Source organism: Malaclemys terrapin, chromosome 3, assembly GCF_027887155.1.
Source record: "Malaclemys terrapin pileata isolate rMalTer1 chromosome 3, rMalTer1.hap1, whole genome shotgun sequence".
Lineage (NCBI taxonomy): Eukaryota > Metazoa > Chordata > Testudines > Emydidae > Malaclemys > Malaclemys terrapin.
The window spans coordinates 32247176-32266236 of record NC_071507.1 but is presented as its reverse complement, the minus strand read 5'-3'; the positions used below and the strand labels follow the sequence as shown (position 1 = coordinate 32266236).

The following is a 19061-nucleotide window of genomic DNA, read 5'->3' as shown; positions in this document are numbered from 1 at the left end:
GGTCATCTAGTCCAACTCCCTGCTCAAAGCAGGACCAGCACCAAATAAATCCATTCTTTGTGTTCTGTTAATTGTTTAACATAGTTTATAGTTTAGTAATAAGTATAGATAATTAAGTTAGTAGCTCAGTTCCAGATTATGGTGGAACCAAATCAAAAAAAGAAACTGGGGTTTCAAGAGATGTGCTTTGTGCCTGGCTGTCTTCCTGGTGTTGGAGAACCTCATTACATGCCTCAAGTGCTTGGGAGAGGGCCACTCTCCTTTAGGGTGTTCCATCTGCTGGACTTCCATGCCCAGAGCTTGCAAGGAGTGGCAGAACAGTTTGCAGGTTCTTCTCCTTAAGGAGATGTACATGAGGCTAAAACCTCTGGATCCAGGCATTCGTCGGATCCAATGTCTAAGAGGCCATTTTCAGTTCCTTTGAGTTCTTCCAGCAAGGTGGAGCAGTTTAAAGGTTCCAATTGGAACCTTCATCAGGTCCAGCTCCGGGTCCTGCTTCTCAAGCAGTCAGGTCTTTGAAAGGTACCATTAATGGAGATGGGAAGACCACCTGTGACAGAATCGAGAGCCATGCTGTTGGCTCTGGCTGTGTCAGTTCCAAAGAAGAATACTGGGAAAAGATGGCCACTGTTAAGAGTTGGATTTCACATGTCAGAACCATTCAATTCTGACAGGGCCTCTATGGCTCCAAAAATCAAGGCTGGTTCCAGTTTCAGTTTCAAGGATTTGAGTATTTCACCAGATCCTTTACCATCTAAGTCTTTGGCTCCAGGCTCAACCCCTGCTCCAGTTCTGGTCCATCTTCTGATCTGAAGAGGATTTTTACTTTGGTGCTTTATGTGCACCATTTGACGTCTGAACGTTCCTCGGATCTAAATGAGAAACAGAAGACCTTGATAAACAGTCTTGTTTTGTCTGTTCCGAGGTCTGTGGCACTTTCATTGGAAAAATGGAGAGCAGGGGAGATTATTATGCTTTCTCTTGATCTGTCTATACCTCCTCCTCCTAAGACTCCTATAGGATCATCTCAAAGAGCTTTCTCTCTATTTCTTTCTGCCCTCCTTTGCTGTCTCCAGTGTGTTCCATTGCGAATCTGAGGCCTGATCCATATCCAGAGGAGGCTAGAGGATAAATAAAGAAACTTGTTTCCTCCTCGTTCATGCCTAGTTTGGGTCCCCGTCCTACAGGTATGTTCCGGAATCCCAGTTTCTGGGGAAATTGGCAATCCTGGGCTCCATAGCTTTATACAGGGCTACTACAGTAATTTTTCGGTTGTTGTAGGTATGGATAGAGAGGTGATGCTTCATCTTTAGAGGGACTGGCAGCAGAGAAATCCTTGAATCCGATTCCACTGGGTCTATCTGCATCTCAGACAATGGTGCCTGATGCTCTATCTGAAGAAGATGATGAGGAGATATCTCCTCTTTTTGAACAAGAGTGTGTGGACACAGACTACGATCCTGATTTGTCACCAGACAAGCATGTCGGAATGGCTTTTGTCTCTTCCCTTTCTGAGGGTGCTCTATGGTTTCATGACCTGCTAGATCAGATGGTATCCACAGTGAACTTACCTTCAGTATCTGTAGAGAGAACTTCCCATCTGGTGTTTGACATTCTTAGGGCTACCTCCAAGAGTAGGATGTTGTTCCAATCCTTGATGGTCTACTGCAGCCTGCTAAAACTGTCCTGCAAGTCTAGGAGACAGATTATTTCAGATGCCTTTGGAAGGGTTTTCATATTTTCACACATACCTTGTACCTAATTTGCTTCTGGTGGTGGCTGTTTGAATTCTAGACAAGCACATTTCACTCCTGCTGATAGGGAAGGGAAAAAGACTGATTCCCTAGGAAGAAAGGTATTCTCTTCTTCCTTTCTTGCTATTAGGATCGCAATTTACCAAGCAGTTATGGCCCTCTATCAATTCCACCTGCAGGAAAAGATGTCATTGTTTGTGCAGGTTTTTCCAGATGACAAAAGAAGATTGGCAATTGCAATCATAGTGGAGTGTCAGAATATGGCAAAGCATGCTCTCAGGGCTTCATTTGATGCCTCGGACTCTTCTGATAGAACATTGGCTTCTGCAGTTACTGAGGAAACATGCTTAGCTTCCCTCTACTCTGGCTCTGGATACTAGAATTAAGGTGGATATTTTCAGTGAAAAGACAGATGAGCTTCTGAAAAAAGCTGAAGGAGACAGGATTGATGGCTCGCTCTTGGGCTTGATTTCTTCTAGGAAGAGACCTCCTACTTTCCATTTTTAGAGACAGTATTATTTGTAATCTCCCTTGGCTTATTTCTCACCAAATCAAAAATGTCAACAACAGCAATAGTAGGCTATGTCCTTCCAGAGCCAGCTCAAAAAGAGGTCTTTTAAATTGAGGCCTAAATCTAAGCAATCTGCTCCTTTCCTGTTGTCTTCGTTGAACACCAGGCCTCAGAGTTGATGTGAGAATTGAGTTGAACCAGTCAGCGAGGACCCTCCCCTTCCTCTGTTTAGAGACAGGCGACCACATTTTGTCAGCAAATAGAATCTTCTTATGTTGGACAAATGGGTCTTAGAAATTACAGAGAAGGGCTATGCCATTCTGTTTGAGAAATTACCCCCTTTCAGTTACCCCATCTTTCTCTTTTCTGGGAACCATCTCATGAGACTGTTCTTTCAGAAGTGCACAGATAGAGGCAATCAAGGAGATATCCAGACTTCTGAGGGACAAGGAGCTTTATTCAAGATACTTTCTGGAGCAGAAAAAGAATGGGGGAGTTTCATCCAATTTTAGATTTAAGAAACCTGAACAAGTACATTTGCAAGTTTCGGTCTGTGATGTTCCACTCTGGTGTTAATCTGGACTGGTGATCTGCTAGATCACTCCAATCCTTGACTCTGGGAGCCAGCCTTAGCCTGCTCTGCTGTGAGAACCCCCACTCCTGGGCTGTTCACGTACAGCTGGTGGCATGTAAGCTGCTCCTTGGATTGTGCAACCGAATGACACTAGCCAATATCTCCAATCCCAGACACAACCATAGGAACCTCTGTTTTACAGTGTCCAGTTATGCCCGCTGGACACTGCAAGCTTATATGAGTTCGTCGATTTAACAAAGAAATTGATGTGCACCAAGCTTATTATCCCAAGGGGAGTCTCTGTCACACTTCAAACCAAATGCACTGCTTCAGGTAGAATAAACAAACAGATTTATTAACTATAAAGATAGATTTTAAGTGATTATAAATCAAACATAAGTTAGATTTGGTCAAATGAAATTAAAGCAAAACGCATTCTAAGCTGATCTTAACACTTTCAGTGTCCTTATAAACCTAGATGCTTCTCACCACAGGCTGGCTGGTTGCTCTTCAGCCAGGCTCTCCCCTTTGATCAGCGCTTCAGTCGCTTGGTGTGGTGTCTATAGATGTAGGTGGAAGAGAGAGAGCAAGCATGGCCAACGTCTCTCCCTTTTATCATGTTCTTTCTTTCCTCTTGGCTTTGTGCCCTCTCCCTCCCTTCTGAGTCAGGTGAGCATTACCTCCATCCCAGTTCCAAACTGACCAAAGATAGGGGGATGACTCCCTGGAGAGTCTAACAGATTCTTTTGTTGCTGCATAGGCCAGCGCCCTTTGTTCCTGTGAGGCTGGGCTGGGTTTGTCCCATCCATGCCCTGATGAGGTGTGAATTGCCCCTCTGCTCCTGGAGAATTTTTGTCTGGGCTTGTTCTAAGCCAGGGGTTCTCAAACTGGGGGTTGGGACCCTTTGGGGTTGTGAAGTTATTACATGGGGGGGGAGGGGGTCACAAGCTGTCAACCTCCACCCCAAAACCTGTTTTTCCTCCAGCATTTATAATGGTGTTAAATATATAAAAAAGTGTTTTTAATTTATAAGGGGGGTCTCACTCAGAGGCTTGCTATGTGAAAGGGGTCACCAGTAAAAAGGTTTGAGAGACACTGTTCTAAGCCATGAGGATACATTTTCAGCCTCCATAACTACATACACGAAATTATAACCTGTTACATTACTGTAACAATTACTATAACATCCATGCTCAGTGCATCATGAGCCTTCCGAAGACACCCAACATGACAAACTTTGGATACCACACAATCATTTAGGATGAACGTGGGGGTGCTGGGTGTTCCCCTGAGGTACAGAGCGACACACAGTCTCGTAAATTAACTCTGTCTCTATAATCCCTTCATTTTCAACTATGGATTAGTTCGCAGCTCTCAATTTAAAGGGCGTGTATTTTCATATCTCTGTTCAACATGGTCATTGAAAGTACCTTCATTTCATGATGGCAGGATGCCATTTCCAGTACGAGGTGCTTCCATTTGGCCTGTCCACAGCATTAAATTTTTTTTTTGCAAAGTGTCTCTCTGTGGTAGCAGCTTATTTGTGAAAGCAGGCTATTTGTATTTACCCGTATTTGGACTATTGGTGGCTGAATGCTGCTATTTGTGAGGCTCTAGTAGGCCACACTGCTTTTACAACCACCTCCTTTATATTTTTTTCAGACCTGGACTGGTTCTAAATGTGAAAAAATAGGATCTCTGTCCCACTCTGAGAATTTTATTCATAGTCTCCATATTGGACTCGATAGCAGCAAAGCCTGTCTGGCGTGTTGGGGTTAAGAGCCATTCATCTGGCCCTCAGATTGTTTCGCTCTCATTTACACGGAAGGGTTGTTGTGTAAATGGTAGCAGATAATTCATCGAGTCTGTATTGTGTCAACAAATGGGGGTGCTTTCTCTGGTCAGCTCCATGAGGAAGCAATCAGTTTATGGGACTGGGGTATTCTCCATGACACTTATTTGGTGGCATTTAGCAGGAGAAAATAAGTGATTGCAGATCATCTCACCAGGGACAGTTCTCAAATGCACTAATGACCCCTGAAGGATAAATGGATTCAGAGCATCTTTTCCAGTTGGACTCAATAAGATGTCAACCTGTTTGCTCTAAGGTTCAACACTAAATGTCATGTCTTTTGCTGAAGAGCAGGAAGGGACTGTTAATCCATCTTGGATGCTTTCCTTCTGGACTGGAGAAACCACTATCTGTATACTTTTTCTCCCCTTTCCATTGATCTGTCCTGATATATCTTCCTTACCACTCTCTGGATCAAAGATAATTCTCATTGCCCTGGTTTGGCTGCATCAGCAGTGGTTTATGAATCTGCTTCAACTGTCCGCCAGTGTATTGATATGTTCCCCTCTGTCTCCAGATTTTCCATCTCAGCAACTAGGGCAATATTTCTTCATCCAGATCCTCAGTCCCTTTACCTCATGTCTTGGGCAGTCGGATTGTGACTGATTACTCTTGAACTGTCATGTTCCTCTTCGGTGTAGAATGTACCTCTTAGTTCTAGAAAGCTGTCTACCAGCTGATGATGTTGTTTGAAATGGTCCAGATTTGTGGCGTGGATGCAGGGAAAATCTGATTGTCCTGTCTCAGCTTCCATACCTTGTACTTTAGAATATTTCATGCACAAAAAAACTGAGGTGTTATCTAACTCGTATTTGAAAGTTCATTTGGCAGTTCTTTCAGCTTACCGTATTTTGGTTGATGGCAGATCGCTCTTTGTGCATAACATGGGTAAGAAGTTTATGAAGTTAGCTAATATGTATCCCCCTTTTAGAAATCCTGTCCCTCCTTGGGATCTTAACTCCGTCTTATTTACTCTCATGAAACAACCTTTTGAACCGTTGGCTGACTATTATTTATCTCTTACAACCACATTCATTATTGCCATAACATCAGTCAGAAGGGTGAGTGAATTAAATGCCTTGATCGCTGATCCTCCAATTATGTCTTTTCATAAAGATAAGGTGGTTCTTAGGCCTGATCCCAGGTCTTTGCCAAAAGTAGTTTCTGAATTTCATATCAGTCAGATAGTTAATTTGCCAGTCTTTTTCTCAAAGCTGCTTACTAATAAGGGGGAATCTGTTTTATATACACTTCTACCCCGATATAACACTGTCCTTGGGAGCCAAAAAATCTTACCGCGTTATAGGTGAAACCGCGTTATATCGAACTTGCTTTGGTCTGCTGGAGTGCGCAGCCCCCCCCCGCCCCCAGCGCTGCTTTATCGTGTTATATCTGAATTCGTGTTATATCATTTCACGTTATATCCGGGTAGAGGTGTACTTTGGATGCAAGAAGTGTTCTTGCATGTTCTTTAAGTAGGACTAAAAGTTTTCAAAAATCATGTAGATTATTCATGTTTTGTGCTAACAGTCGTGGGTTATACCATATCTCTCCAGATTATTTCTAGATGGATTAAACAACGTATTGTTGAATGTTATACATTTTCAGGAGTTCCTATACCTACAATGGTATGGACTTGTTCCACCAGAGCTGTGGCAGTGTCTTAAGCAAGTCCTTGTTTCAGAAATATGCAGGGCTGCAACCTGGAGTTTTGTACACTCCTTAGTAAATATTATGCTTGTGATTTGGCTTCCAGGGCTGATGCTAGATTTAGTAAAGCCGTGTTTTAGTCTCTATTCAATTAGGACTGTTCCCTCCTCCATATTATTTTCAGCACTGCTGATCAAACTACCCATAAGTGGGAGTATGCAGAGTCACTCAAAGAAGAAATGAAAATCACTACTTGTAACCAAAGTTCTTTGAGATGGTGCTGCATATTCACACTTCCCTCCCACCTTCCCCTCTTTCTCAGAGTCCTCTTGTTATGTGTCTCTGGATTGGTGATTTAAGGAATTGAGGTGGTAGAGGCCTCTGGACCCTCTTATATAGCCTCACCCTAAAATGTTCGGAGATGCTGGGGGGAGGTGTAAGAATGTGAGCACTCTGACACTGCTTGGAGAATGTTCTACCGTTAAACACCAATAGGTGGCGCAGTACCCCATAAGTGGGAATATGCAGAGCCATCTTGAAGAACTCTGGTTACAAATAAGTAACCTTCATTTCTTTAATATTGTTAATATCTCCCAAATTGGAAATATCTATTAGAGAAATCTACACATCTGTTTTTAGAAGGATTTATGCTAATTAGCCAGCATTTTTCGAAAATAGATTTTTCTATCTAGCACCATCAGTATCTTCTTTTAGAGGGAACGGCTATCTGACCTTAATTTTGGAGCTGCTCAGGAATCAATGTTAGTACCCAAACAAATCATTATAACTAGAGCACCCATGTTAATATCAGTTCTTTTCATAGGGAAAAATAAATGAAAAGTTATTAGTATGGAAAAGTGTTTATTTTCAAGCTTCTTATTAAGTGCTTTTAGATGCACAGACGGGAAAATAAAGTGAAAACTTTTTTTTTTTTTTTTTTTTTTTTTTGTTAAATTGAGAGCTTTTAAAATTGAACTAAAATGTCTTCCTTTTTAATTGATTTGGGATTTAGATTAATGTGTAGATGTGAACATTACAAAAACAATTAAATCAGTCTGTTACCTACAAGACTTTATTTTAGGATTTAGGATGTTGTGATTTTCCTGCAGTTGTTGTTGACATCCCCAGTACCTCACCTAATGTATTGATTGTAGCTCCCTGTTCTGTTTTAGGTATCAGTGATATCAATTATTGTTCTAGGGTAAATATAACCCTTAATTCTGGTTTTGGCGAGTAAACCTTTCAATCCACCAACTTAAATGTAGAGCTTTGTTTCATTTTATTGTGTTAGGACTATATGTGCTGATGCTGGTGCTACATGTGTAAGCACTTCTTGCCAAGTGGGCAAACATCTATAACAATAAGAGACTGATATTGTTCCTCTTCTCAGTTTTCTAACTTTTTTTGCACCATTTCCACCGTTGATACAATCCTCCATTCTACAGGAAAATTATATTTAGCAGTATGGACCGTTTGGTGATACTGTTCTTGCAACATGTTAGTGCAGTATTTATGTAGCTCCTGAATTTCTTTGAAAAGTATCCTGGTGGTTTTTCCTTCAGGGTTTGAATCCACTTACCCTTAGTGTCTATGATGTAGCTTTAGAAACAAAACAGGAAAGAAAATTTAATGTATATTCTAATGACTTGGTCTTGCCATTAGATATATTGGCATGCAATGTCACAGTCTGCTGTTTTATTTATGCAACCATGTGCAAAAACCACATCTTACAAGGACTAAGAATGCACAGCTAAAAATGTAGAGTAGAATCAAGTCATAACCAAATCATTATCTTGGTTAAGCTTTTCTTTATAAGAAAAAACTTGTCATGTACATGCATTGTTCTGACTATTATGTACTCTCTTGGCATGGTTATTATTAGTGGTGGGCTTCAGAGACTAGCATTAACAGTTGGGCCTAGGCACATTGCACGCCGTTTTCTTTATTTAAAGGAAGGACCACAGGTGTGGGGAGAAATAAGCTATTGAATTTATATATTCAGCCTTTCCTGAGACTCTTATTCAGTTCCCTGCTATCCAGTAATCTGATTCACCTGCAATTAATCCAATAAATAGCTGTATCAGTGCCACTGTCCCTCATTGTCATGCCGATGTGAACATGCATCAGAAGAAATGAGTCATTTCTAACTCTTGTTAAATGGAACTCGATCAAGCTTTTCTACTCAAGGTGGCTTTGCCTTGGCTTTCACTCTCTCAAAAAAGGCAAACCACCTGACCAGTATGGATTCCTAGCTTTCAGAATGTTAAAAATAAATAACAAATAAAATTACTAAATTAAGCCTTCTCGGTCATCCACTAGCATCAGCCTTACTTTGTAAGTAGAAATTAATTGTCAATAAAACTCATTTTGTTAGACAGATTTCCTTACCTTGTAATACAGTGTATTTTGTCTTTATGCAGGGTTCCAAGTTTGGTGTCTTTGGAAGAGACAAAACTTTACACTGGCGTTAACTATGGTAGGTCAATCCTAACTCTGTTAAATCAAGTCACGAGATAATTAATTTCATACTCTTATTGTTAAATGCATAGCCAATTGATTTGATTACATTTGTGGTTCATTATTAAAAATGTTTGAGACCAACTAACCAAGCTTTGCCAAACTTATAGTCTAAAGGCAAAGCAGTACAATATAGAAAAGAAAAAGTTACCGTATATACTTGATCATAAGCCGGTTCGTTTATAAGTGTCATTTTTATAAGTGTTATTTTTTATGACGTTCATAAGCCGACCCTATAATTCAGGGGTCAGCAAACTTTGGCTCTCGGGCCATCAGGATAAGCCACTGGCAGGCCAAGATGGTTTAGCGTCTGCGGACATGGAGGTAAACCTAAGTAAACAAAGTGTTCTGGTGCGCCAGCTGCTTACCCTGGCGGGCTGGGACAGCAACTGGTGGGGAAATTTTTTTGCGGGGAGAAGCTGGGGGTCAGGGGAATAACCCGTGACCACCCCCCACATGACCCCACCCTTAGCCTGGGACCCCCCCCCCCACTCTCCCCATCCCAATCCTTCCCACCTTATCGGGGGGAGGGCCAGGGGAGGATGTCTCTGGCCTGGCTAGAGCTGCTCTGGCATGCTGGGAAGCGCGGTCACAGCCTGCTCCGGTGGGCCAGACCGGGCGGTGTGGCCACAGCATGTTCCAATGCGTTGGGCTGGGCAGCACGGCCGCAGCGTGCTCCAGCAGGCCAGGCAGCGTGGCCACAGCCTGCTCTGGGGGACGGGGCCGAGTGGCATAGCTGCAGCCTGCCAGCCCCGGAGCTGCAGCTGCTTTGGAGGCTGAGGGGAGAGCAGAGTGGCCAGAAGCGGAGAGACTCTGGCCCCACCTCTTCCCTTCTGACTCTGCTGGCTGTGCTGCCTCTCCTTGCTCCCTCTGTTGGGGGGAGGGGCTGTGTCCCACCTCTCCCTCTCTATACCCGTTCATAAGCCGACCCCCTTCTCTGGTGCTTCCCTTTTTTACTAAATAAATTCGGCTTATGAACAAGTATATACGGTAATATGTTACCAGTCCTTCTGGGAAGCAGTCACAGCATTTAGTTCACCTTACACAGAAGCTGTGCTCCGAAATACGCTCCCAAAACTGCCTGTATTAATATTGTTACTGTTTATGAGCTAAAAACACTCTGTACATCATCCAGGACTAAAATTTACCAAATAAATGTGTACCTTATTTTTCCGGTATCATTTTTCCTTATTCTGTTTTTGGACACATTCCAAAACCAGTTGCCTGTGAAGGCACCTCCCAAGTTTGTACCAGGGCAGAGCATTCATGTGTCTGGGTTTTGACAAGTTCTGCATCCGTCTATGCGAAGTGCAGAATTGTGCTGTGCAGGATATTGTGGGCTATATACCTCAGCCTGAGTGAGCAGAATGCAATTTAGCATGACTTTGTGCTAACATTTATATAATGTTAATATAATGTGTAATACATATTGATATGGTGTGCAATACGTATAACTTATACTTTGGCTAACACTTTTTTATGGTTGCTCCACCTGCAAAGTATGTCCTGTTTGAGTGCCTAAGTGCACTGTGGTCCTGGTTATTTAGGGTGGTGATCAGTCCTGTATATTTCAGAGAACCTGTCTATCTGTATGTAGTTGGGGTGGAGTTTGAGATCAGTTGGACCAGTAGCAATTACAACAGTTGGTACAGAGAATGGAAGGAAAACTTCAGAAAAGCCTGGCAACGCTTAGGCCACAATGAAAAAGCCGTGACTCCCAGAAGGGGAAATCGGAAGCCTTAGTGATCATATTAGTAAAACATAAAAAATATTCCAGAAGTTTACTAAACGGGGCAGATATTCAGACTGAATACACTACTTACAAACAAAGTTGCATTTAATTGTGTTTTTATAGTAAATAATTGGCATGTGAGACCTGAGTCTCTGCCATGTGTACCCTGAGCTCTGAGATTGCATAGCTGTGAGGGAGAAGAGCAGCTAGTATATAGGTGTCTATCATGTAGCCCAGTAGTTCATAACCTCTTTCTTTTCATGTCTCATAATTTGGGTGCTTCTCAGCTTCAAGTCACACCAAGACTTGTGCCAAGTCTTGTATTTAACTGTCTTAAGCACTTGCGGGGTCCTTGGGACCAACTGGGAAATATCTGTATTATTTTTTCAATATGGTGCATGCCTACGTGTGTGTATTTATGATGGGTTATGCTATGGAGTTAGATCAAAAGAAGTTGTTAAAGGAACCAAGCAGGAGAGGTAACTCGGATAAGAAGCCTTGAAGAAACAATGGTGAAACTGTTTATTGGGGAATATGTTCTACCTGACTACAGCCAGGCTAAGAATGGCTTACTCTTCACAAGTCTAAGCCTAGCATCAAAAGGAAGATAACAAATTATTAGAGGACCACAGAAAAGGGTTGAGGGTGAATGAGTTGCCAGATGCTGCCTAGGGAGTCAGCAAGACCTGACAAGGAGAGACACACAGACTGAGAGAGCATACTGCGAGCAGGACAGTCTGCTTCTCAGAACCCAGAGATGGAGGTTAACCTGGCTGAGGAGAGCTTACAAAGGTAAAGGGAAATGTGTATAGGAAGTACTGATATCTGCATTTTACAGATAAGGAACTGAGGCGCAGAGAAACTGAGTTGCACAATGTCACACTACAGGCTTCTTGTATAACAGGGATTTGAGCCCAGGTCTCCTTCTTGCAGCACTTCTAAAAGGATTAACGTGGCATTTGAAATATTCTTGTCAGAGGTGGAGCTCCTCTCTTTGAATTAAACTTTATCTCCAACCACTGTCCTCAGTGCTTGAAGGGACGGGAAGTTCTTTCTCTTTCTTCCTTCTACTATTCCCATTGCCTGGATTGGCAAAGTGCTACTTTCCCCTCCCCTCCCCTCCAAGCAACCAAAGAGAACAGAAATTCCAATCTCTCCCCTTCTTAATTGCTTGAAGGATAAAGTCCCACCCCTTGAGCATTCTGCTCTTCTTTCCCACCCCAGTCAGTGTACTCTTCAGAGCTTGTGATATGATGGGCACTCTGCACCACTCTGACGTTGCACAGAACCAAACTCCTATTTTTGCTCTCCCTCATCTTAGGCAAAGCACTTGTCCACTACTAACTCTGCCTAAGTGTATGTCTACACTGCAATAAAAGACCCGTAGCACAGCCATTACTCAGGTTGCAGTATAAAAATTGCAGTATAGATGTTTGGGCTCCGACACCCCGCGAGGGGGTTGGATCTCAGAACCTAGGCTCCAGCCCAAATCCAAACATCGTCACTCTTTTTAGCTCAGCAGCCTGAGCCCCACGAGCCTGAGTCAACTGACCTGGGCTCTGAGACTCGATGCTGCAGGTTTTTTATTGCAGTGTAGATGTACCCTGAGTGGCAGAACAGAAGCATGTCCCAAACTGCATGGGACTGTAAACCATTTTTGCCCCTTTGCTTGAAGAACCATTTTTGTACTCATTTAGTGAGCAAGGTTGATGAACTTGAAAGATGTCCTGTCCAGTATTTGGTCTGACAGATGGTGACTGCAACATAGGATTTCAGCGTGATGTGGAAAACTGAGTGGGGTACCCCATGACTTTGGCAGAGAGATGCTAAAGACTGTTTCTATTAAAGTTGTATGTGTGTGTATATAAAAATATAATAATTTTTCCAAAGTCTTTTTATATCACCTTTATAGAGTCCCATACCTCATGATTTGAGGTATGTAAAGAAACTCTAATCTGTTTTTGAGCTTTTGCATGTCAGTCTGAGTTTCCATTAATTATTTTTTTCAATTAAGCCTCTCTGCATTTTATAACATTGTGTAACTTAGTGAATATACTTTATATATAATTAATGTTCTTATTATCTTGTGTAGATTTATCAAGAGAGAACCACAGAGAAACCATGGCTAGGGTCATAAGGAAACTGCTGCGTAAGTACATTTTTGTCTCTCTCTCTCATTCCTGTATTTAGTTCATACGCAAAGATTTGCTTTAAATGTTGTCAGTTTATTGGGCTTTTAAATCTAATATCAATATTGTAGAGCAAAGCAAAGAGGCAAAATCTGTTGTCATGAATTGTATGACAACATAAATGCCACAAAGTTTTGAGCTTCACAAGTAGATAAAATATTTCACCGAGTGTAGTTAACTCTTTGACCTGAGCTTCATATCAGATAACACACTTTTTGTTTCCATTCTAATGGTAGACTATATACTCGACAACTCAGAAGATGATACCAAGTCCTTGTTTCTAATCATAAAGGTATAATAGTAATTTTTATATGTTTTATTTTAATTTGAACGGGTTGACTTGTTTTACATAATGTAAAACTGTTTGTTTCTAGATCATTGGTGATCTCTTACAATTCCAAGGGTCTCACAAGCATGAGTTTGACTCCCGGTGGAAGAGCTTTAACTTAGTGAAGAAATCGATGGAGAACAGGGTCAGTATCTTGTTTACATAGTTTAGTTAGGGAAAAACAACTTTTTTTTAAGTTTTAGTTTTGGCTGTTTTTTGGCCTTAATGTCTTAATGGAACTCTGCATGCATTCCTAGTGAAATTGATATAAGTTACAGTAGGCTGATGTATCTTTAGAATATTTTTGTTACAATAAGTGCCCTTTTTCGAAAGGTTTCAAAGCACTGTACAAATGTTAGTTAAGCCTCATAACATCCCTTTTTATATACTAAATATTGATGCTATTAATGATAGATCTTTATGTTAATTTGCTAGTCACTAAGAAATTACATGCTGGGATTTTTTATTTTGGTGATTTAACTGCATGGAAATAATACAGTCCTTGGATGTTAAGTTGCTGCTATTGCTAGCACTTGTGAAGCACTAATGTTAGAACCATAGATGCCAATTAAGTTGAGAAGCATATAGGAACCAAACTCCTCTCGCTTTGTTTAAATAATATTTAGCACTTCTCATCATTAGATCTCCAACCACTTCTTAAAAGTGGGTAAACATTAATATCTGCGTTTTACAGGTTGAGAAATTGAGGCATGGAGAGTTTAAATGAGTTACCCAATGTTATGAAAAGTGAAATCTAGATTATTTATCATGGCTGCTGAGGTAGAGAGCAGAGAAGGCAATCTTTGAAGTAGTTAAGTCCTCACACATTTAAAGCAATAAAAATAAGGGACCAAGATCTTAAATTGGGCCAGCAGCAAATGTACAGCATGATCATTAGTGAGAATGTGCTCTTGTCAGTCAAGTCCTCCATAGACACCCACACCAGTAGCATGTGGCTACTGCATGTTAAACCATCTGTAGGTTGCATCTAGTCTTTCGCATTAGTTCATGAGAGAGCATCCTGAAATAACTTAAGGAGATATTGTTTTGCAGTGGCAAAGGTGTTAGATAGCAGTATGTGACAGATTTGGCAGTTTCGGTGGAAAACTGTATTGAATTAAGTTTAAATATTTTGGAGTCCATTGTATTAAAGGGAAAGATTATGTATTATTGTGGGCCTGCACGGTCATAGGACTATATTGAACAATGCGGCAAACAATCATGATCTTTTGGGACAATACTTGTCAAGTGGAATTCCTGGGAAGTAGCTTGGGGGAGATGAATGCAAATGCCCTCCACTGGTTATGCAGAAACCCAGCCTTTTGAAGCTATGCCCTGAGGAGAGAACCATTGTCTGCTGATTACCTGCTCCCAAAGGTTGGAGATCAGAGGCCCAATCTGTATAAAGAAACAGGCTGGTCTGCACAATTGGGGTGCTTGTTCTGAGCTGAGGCTATTATGAACTTGAAGCCATAGAAAAAACCCTTTGGTGAGGTTTGAAAGATTGACTCTGATTGGAGCCCCTCCTGGAGTTTGGAGGGAGGGTGATCTCTGAAAAACTAATTAGAATGCACATAGGTTCTTGTATTGTTTTTAATATGTTTCTTCTGTAATGCTTTCACCTTAAGAATAGATGTGCTTGCTTAGAAAGGTCAGTGTGGTAACTTATAACCATAGCCTCTAAGTAGAAAGCAAAGTGTGGACGCAGGCCTGTCTAGGTAGTCTGGCTTCCTGAGAACTGTGCAGCCTGGAAAAACCCTGGTCAAGAGGAAGAGAGATGCAGGTCTCGACCCAATAGAAATTATTGCTCAGGAGCTGGGAACCTAGAGTTGATGCCTTTGCTGGACCGCAGAGGGGAAATACAGGTGCAGTTGCCCCAAACTATGACACAGTAGTTAAGTCTGTATTCGAGCATGTAGTTTGCCCAAGGCCTTTCCAACCACTACAGCTATTTCTGTGTTTGAGTAGTGAAGTATTCACCAGGAACCTGAGATTACATGCTACCTTGATAACTGGGGGTGGGGGCAAATGCACTCAACATAGTTTTATTAATTCAAGGATTCCCCTTCATATCAACAATCACTGCTGCTTTAACTGGATTCGGTTAGAGCCAGCTGCTCTTCATCCCCAAAGTGACTCTTTTCAGGATTTATATCCACTTTGTCTCAGTTTAGTTAGGTCTACAGGACGCTGTGGAGGGAAAGGATTCTCCCCCTTTGGTTGCTGGCACTACCAGCTGCTATGGCTAACCATGGTAAATCCCTGGGCTTTAAGAACTGCCAACTCTGTGTCTTACTGCTTTCCTCATGAAGCAGTAATAAGGCCAATCTCTGACCCTGAACTATAGGCACCTGGATCCTCAGGAGACTGATGGCTGTTGAAATCTTCCCCATCAAAACTAGCAAAATGTTCATTCAGTCCTCTGGCTTCCTCATCTGGGAAGCAGAGAAATGGATCAGACTCGGAGCGCAAAAATCTCCTAAGGAGAAGAGGTGAAGATCATCACCCTCCCTGGATCAGACTTCAAGGTTGCATAAGACTACCATGCAGCTGGACATGAAGGGTGCCTCAAAACATAGGAATAGTTCCCTAAGCACGAGAGCCTGTACCAGCTGAGTGGACCTAGCCATAATAGAGGTCCTACCTGATGCTGTCGTGGCTGTTTTAGCCTTCTCATTATTGAGGTAGTCAGAAAAAAAGTTAGCCCGGTACCAGGTAGAAGCCTGACTGCAGTGCTGGGCATTCTATTGCCCCCAGCACCAGCTCCAGCGCAGTTACTGCTAACCCAAGCTGTCGGTGATCAAGTGCTTTGGGCCATGCTGACATGGCTGACACCTGTGCAGCTACTGGAGCTGCATTCACCCTGATGCTTCCACTGTCTGGTCAGGTTCCCCCTAGACCCATAGGTTGAGCACCATCCTTCCCAGAGGATTGTTTCTGACTCAAAGGAAAGCCATTAGCCATCCCTGGTCAGGTCCTGGTACCCAGCAGTATCAGTCTCATCTGGAGGATAAGAGGCATGTACCTGTGGCGGAGGGCAGAACCAACCCAGCCCGGTACTGGGATCACTGGGACCAAACATCGTGGGGCCTGGTGCTATATGATCCTGGAATGTGGGCCTCCTGGGGACTGCAGTACTATTCAGGACCAGTCTCTCCACCACACTTATGAGGCAAACAATCACCCCTGTGCCAAAGACTGGACCTGTCCCTGCAGCATCCCTGGGACCAGGAGTAGGCGGCTCCAGTGCAGCAGATCCAGCGCAAGGGTCAGATAGTACTGGCCACGAGCTCTTCTAGATTATGCCCTTGTTTCAGAACGGTCAGCTGCCACTCTTGAGGACTAGAAGATTTTCCAAGACCTCATGGGACATTGGTATCAGTGGCCTTAGAGATATCTATGCAGGTGGTGTGGGATATGCCACACAAACTCCTCAATATCCTGTACTTGGTACTGGGACTCATAGTGATCTTGATTTACAAGGGGCTATTGGAGCACATGAAAGCCTTATGGCAGACACCAGCATCACTGGAACTGACATATAAATGGACAGTTAGATGGTACCAGGTCCTGGCTACTGGATACGAACAGAGTTCTATTTGCATCCAGTACCAGTGGCCAATGAGCAATCCCGTTAGAGCGGCCAGAAATTGACCTCTAAAGATGAGACGGTGAAGCACTTAAAACGTGGTGGCCAGAAATCCTACTCCACTTGGAGCTTCCAGATGAGGATCTTGAACTACCAGGTGGTCTTGGCAAAATGCAACCTCATCAGCTGTCTGTATCTTACAGCTGTTTGACAGGCTGCCACACGATTGCAGGGCTGACTTCCAGTCTAGCTGGTGAAAGGTCATGTGGTGGCTAGAACTGCGTTGCAGGCAGCTTTGGACATGAAGGCGATGGCAACAACAGTTGCAATGCTCCGCTCCTCCTGGCTGGCCTTGGCAGGCATATCTGAAGAATTTCAAACAGTTATTGAGGACCTGCCACTTGAGGGCTGCTCATTCTTCCACAAGAAGACTGACGAAGCAATGAGATCTGTCATAGGGTCCACTCACCACAGGTGGTGCCTCTTCCCGGCTGCTCAGGGACTAACTCTTTCCAGTTCCAGGGCCCCCTTCTGCTGCTGCTGCTCTCTCTCTCTCTCCCTGCAACTGCAGGGGCTCCTTCTTTGTGACTTGTCCCTCCAGCCAGGTCTCTGTGTTTCCTCCTGATGGGGTATCAAAGTCCTTCCTTATTAGCAGTCTTCTCATTCATTGCCTATGATGAGATCCCCGGGGTGCAGCCTGGACTCTGGTATCCTTCTCATTCTGTGATTCTGTGTGTAGAGAGGGTTCATGGGGATTCGTCCCTCTCCAGGGAGATGGGGAACCATACTGCCTCCTTAAACTGTATCAAGCCACAAACCTCTTGCAGGTATTGCACTTGCACAGACATCCACAGGCAGGGACACACACAACTGAGTTACATGAATGCTTTCTCAGCCACTCGTGAACCAACAAGAGAGAGGTTCCAGCTAATTCCCCCCCACACACAGTTCCTCAGCCTCGCACCCCAGAACTGTACCGTCTTGCACTGGTCAGAAGCCTAGTCAGTAAAAGTTCATTTCCCAGTCCGCCTCTCCCTCAATGTGGAGAGGACACACACTAGCCTTTGTAAACTGACCTGAGATTTCCCAAGCACTTCAAACAAAACACATTGTTTTAGGTAAAATATAAAACAGATTTATTAGCTACAGAAAGATTGATTTTCGGTGATTAGAAGTAGCAAGTGTGAAAATCAAAGTTGGTTGCCTAAGAAATAAAAATAAATTCGTAGACTTGAGTTCTGTAAAGTAAACAGGATTTGAATCAAGCAGTGTCTAGCCCTGACAGATAGTACAAACAGATTACAGAACCTGAATATACAGGATGAAACCCTTTCCTGGCCTGGACCACCTTTCCCTTGTTCAAAGTCTTTGTCTGCCATGTGTTGAGTTGGGCAGGGGGAGCGGCCAAGTGATGATGTCACTTTCCCTCTTTTATAGTTTCTTCCAGCTTGCTGGAAAGATCTTTTGACATGGGGATCAGGCAGTCCAAATTGGTCAAGCAGTCTCCATTGTCTACATGTTCTCTCTGAGAAGTCATCTGGGATAGCCCTTGGGAGAGTGGCAGGGCTGGCCCACAACATTTTGGCACCTGAGGCGGGGAGCTCAAATGACGCCCCCATACCCTCTCGCTTGGGCCAAAACTTTGAAAGGTCTCAATTCTGCCTTCTTCCTGTTCTACTCCTCTCATGGTACTGCTCTGCTACCTACCCCAATAAAGGAGAACTAACAACTTAAAATGCCTTGTTCAAAAATGTTAAGGTTTCACAGTAGCAACTGTGTTAGCCTGTATCCTCAGGAGTACTTGTGACACCCTTAGAGACTAACACGTTTATTTGAGCATAAGTTTTCGTGGTCTACAGCCCACTTCATCACATGCATAGAATGGAACATATAAGAAGAAGATATACATACAGAGAACATGAAAAGGTGGAAGTTGCCATACCAAGTCTGAGGCTAATTTATTAAAATGAGCTATTATCAGCAAGAGGAAAAAAAACTGTTACTGAGTGACCAGAGAGGTTGAAGTGTTCTCCTACTAGTTTTTGAATCTTATGATTCCTGATGTCAGATTTGTGTCCATTTATTCTTTTGCATAGAGACTGTCTGGTTTGGCCAATGTACATGGCAGGGGGGCATTGCTGGCACATGATGGCATATATCACATTGGTAGATGTGCAGGTGAACGAGCCCCTGATGGCGTGGCTGATGTGATTAGGTCTTATGATGGTGTCACTTGAATAGATATGGACAGAGTTGGCATCGAGCTTTGTTGCAAGGATAGGTTCCTGGGTTAGTGTTTTTGTTGTGTGGTCTGTGGTTGCTGGTGAGTATTTGCTTCAGGTTGGGGGGGGCTGTCTGTAAGCGA

General features: G+C 43.0%; 1 protein-coding gene across 3 annotated transcripts in view; it reads left to right on the top strand.

Moving 5' to 3' along the window:
• PSME4 (proteasome activator subunit 4) overlaps positions 1-19061 on the top strand; it is a 220677-nt gene that overhangs the window by 100441 nt on the left and 101175 nt on the right. For all 3 annotated transcript variants that reach the window (XM_054022245.1, XM_054022244.1, XM_054022246.1), the window contains 4 exons: positions 8762-8817; positions 12683-12739; positions 13016-13071; positions 13154-13252. In XM_054022245.1, coding sequence (XP_053878220.1) covers positions 8762-8817; positions 12683-12739; positions 13016-13071; positions 13154-13252 — 268 coding nt within the window. The remainder of the gene's footprint in view (positions 1-8761; positions 8818-12682; positions 12740-13015; positions 13072-13153; positions 13253-19061) is intronic.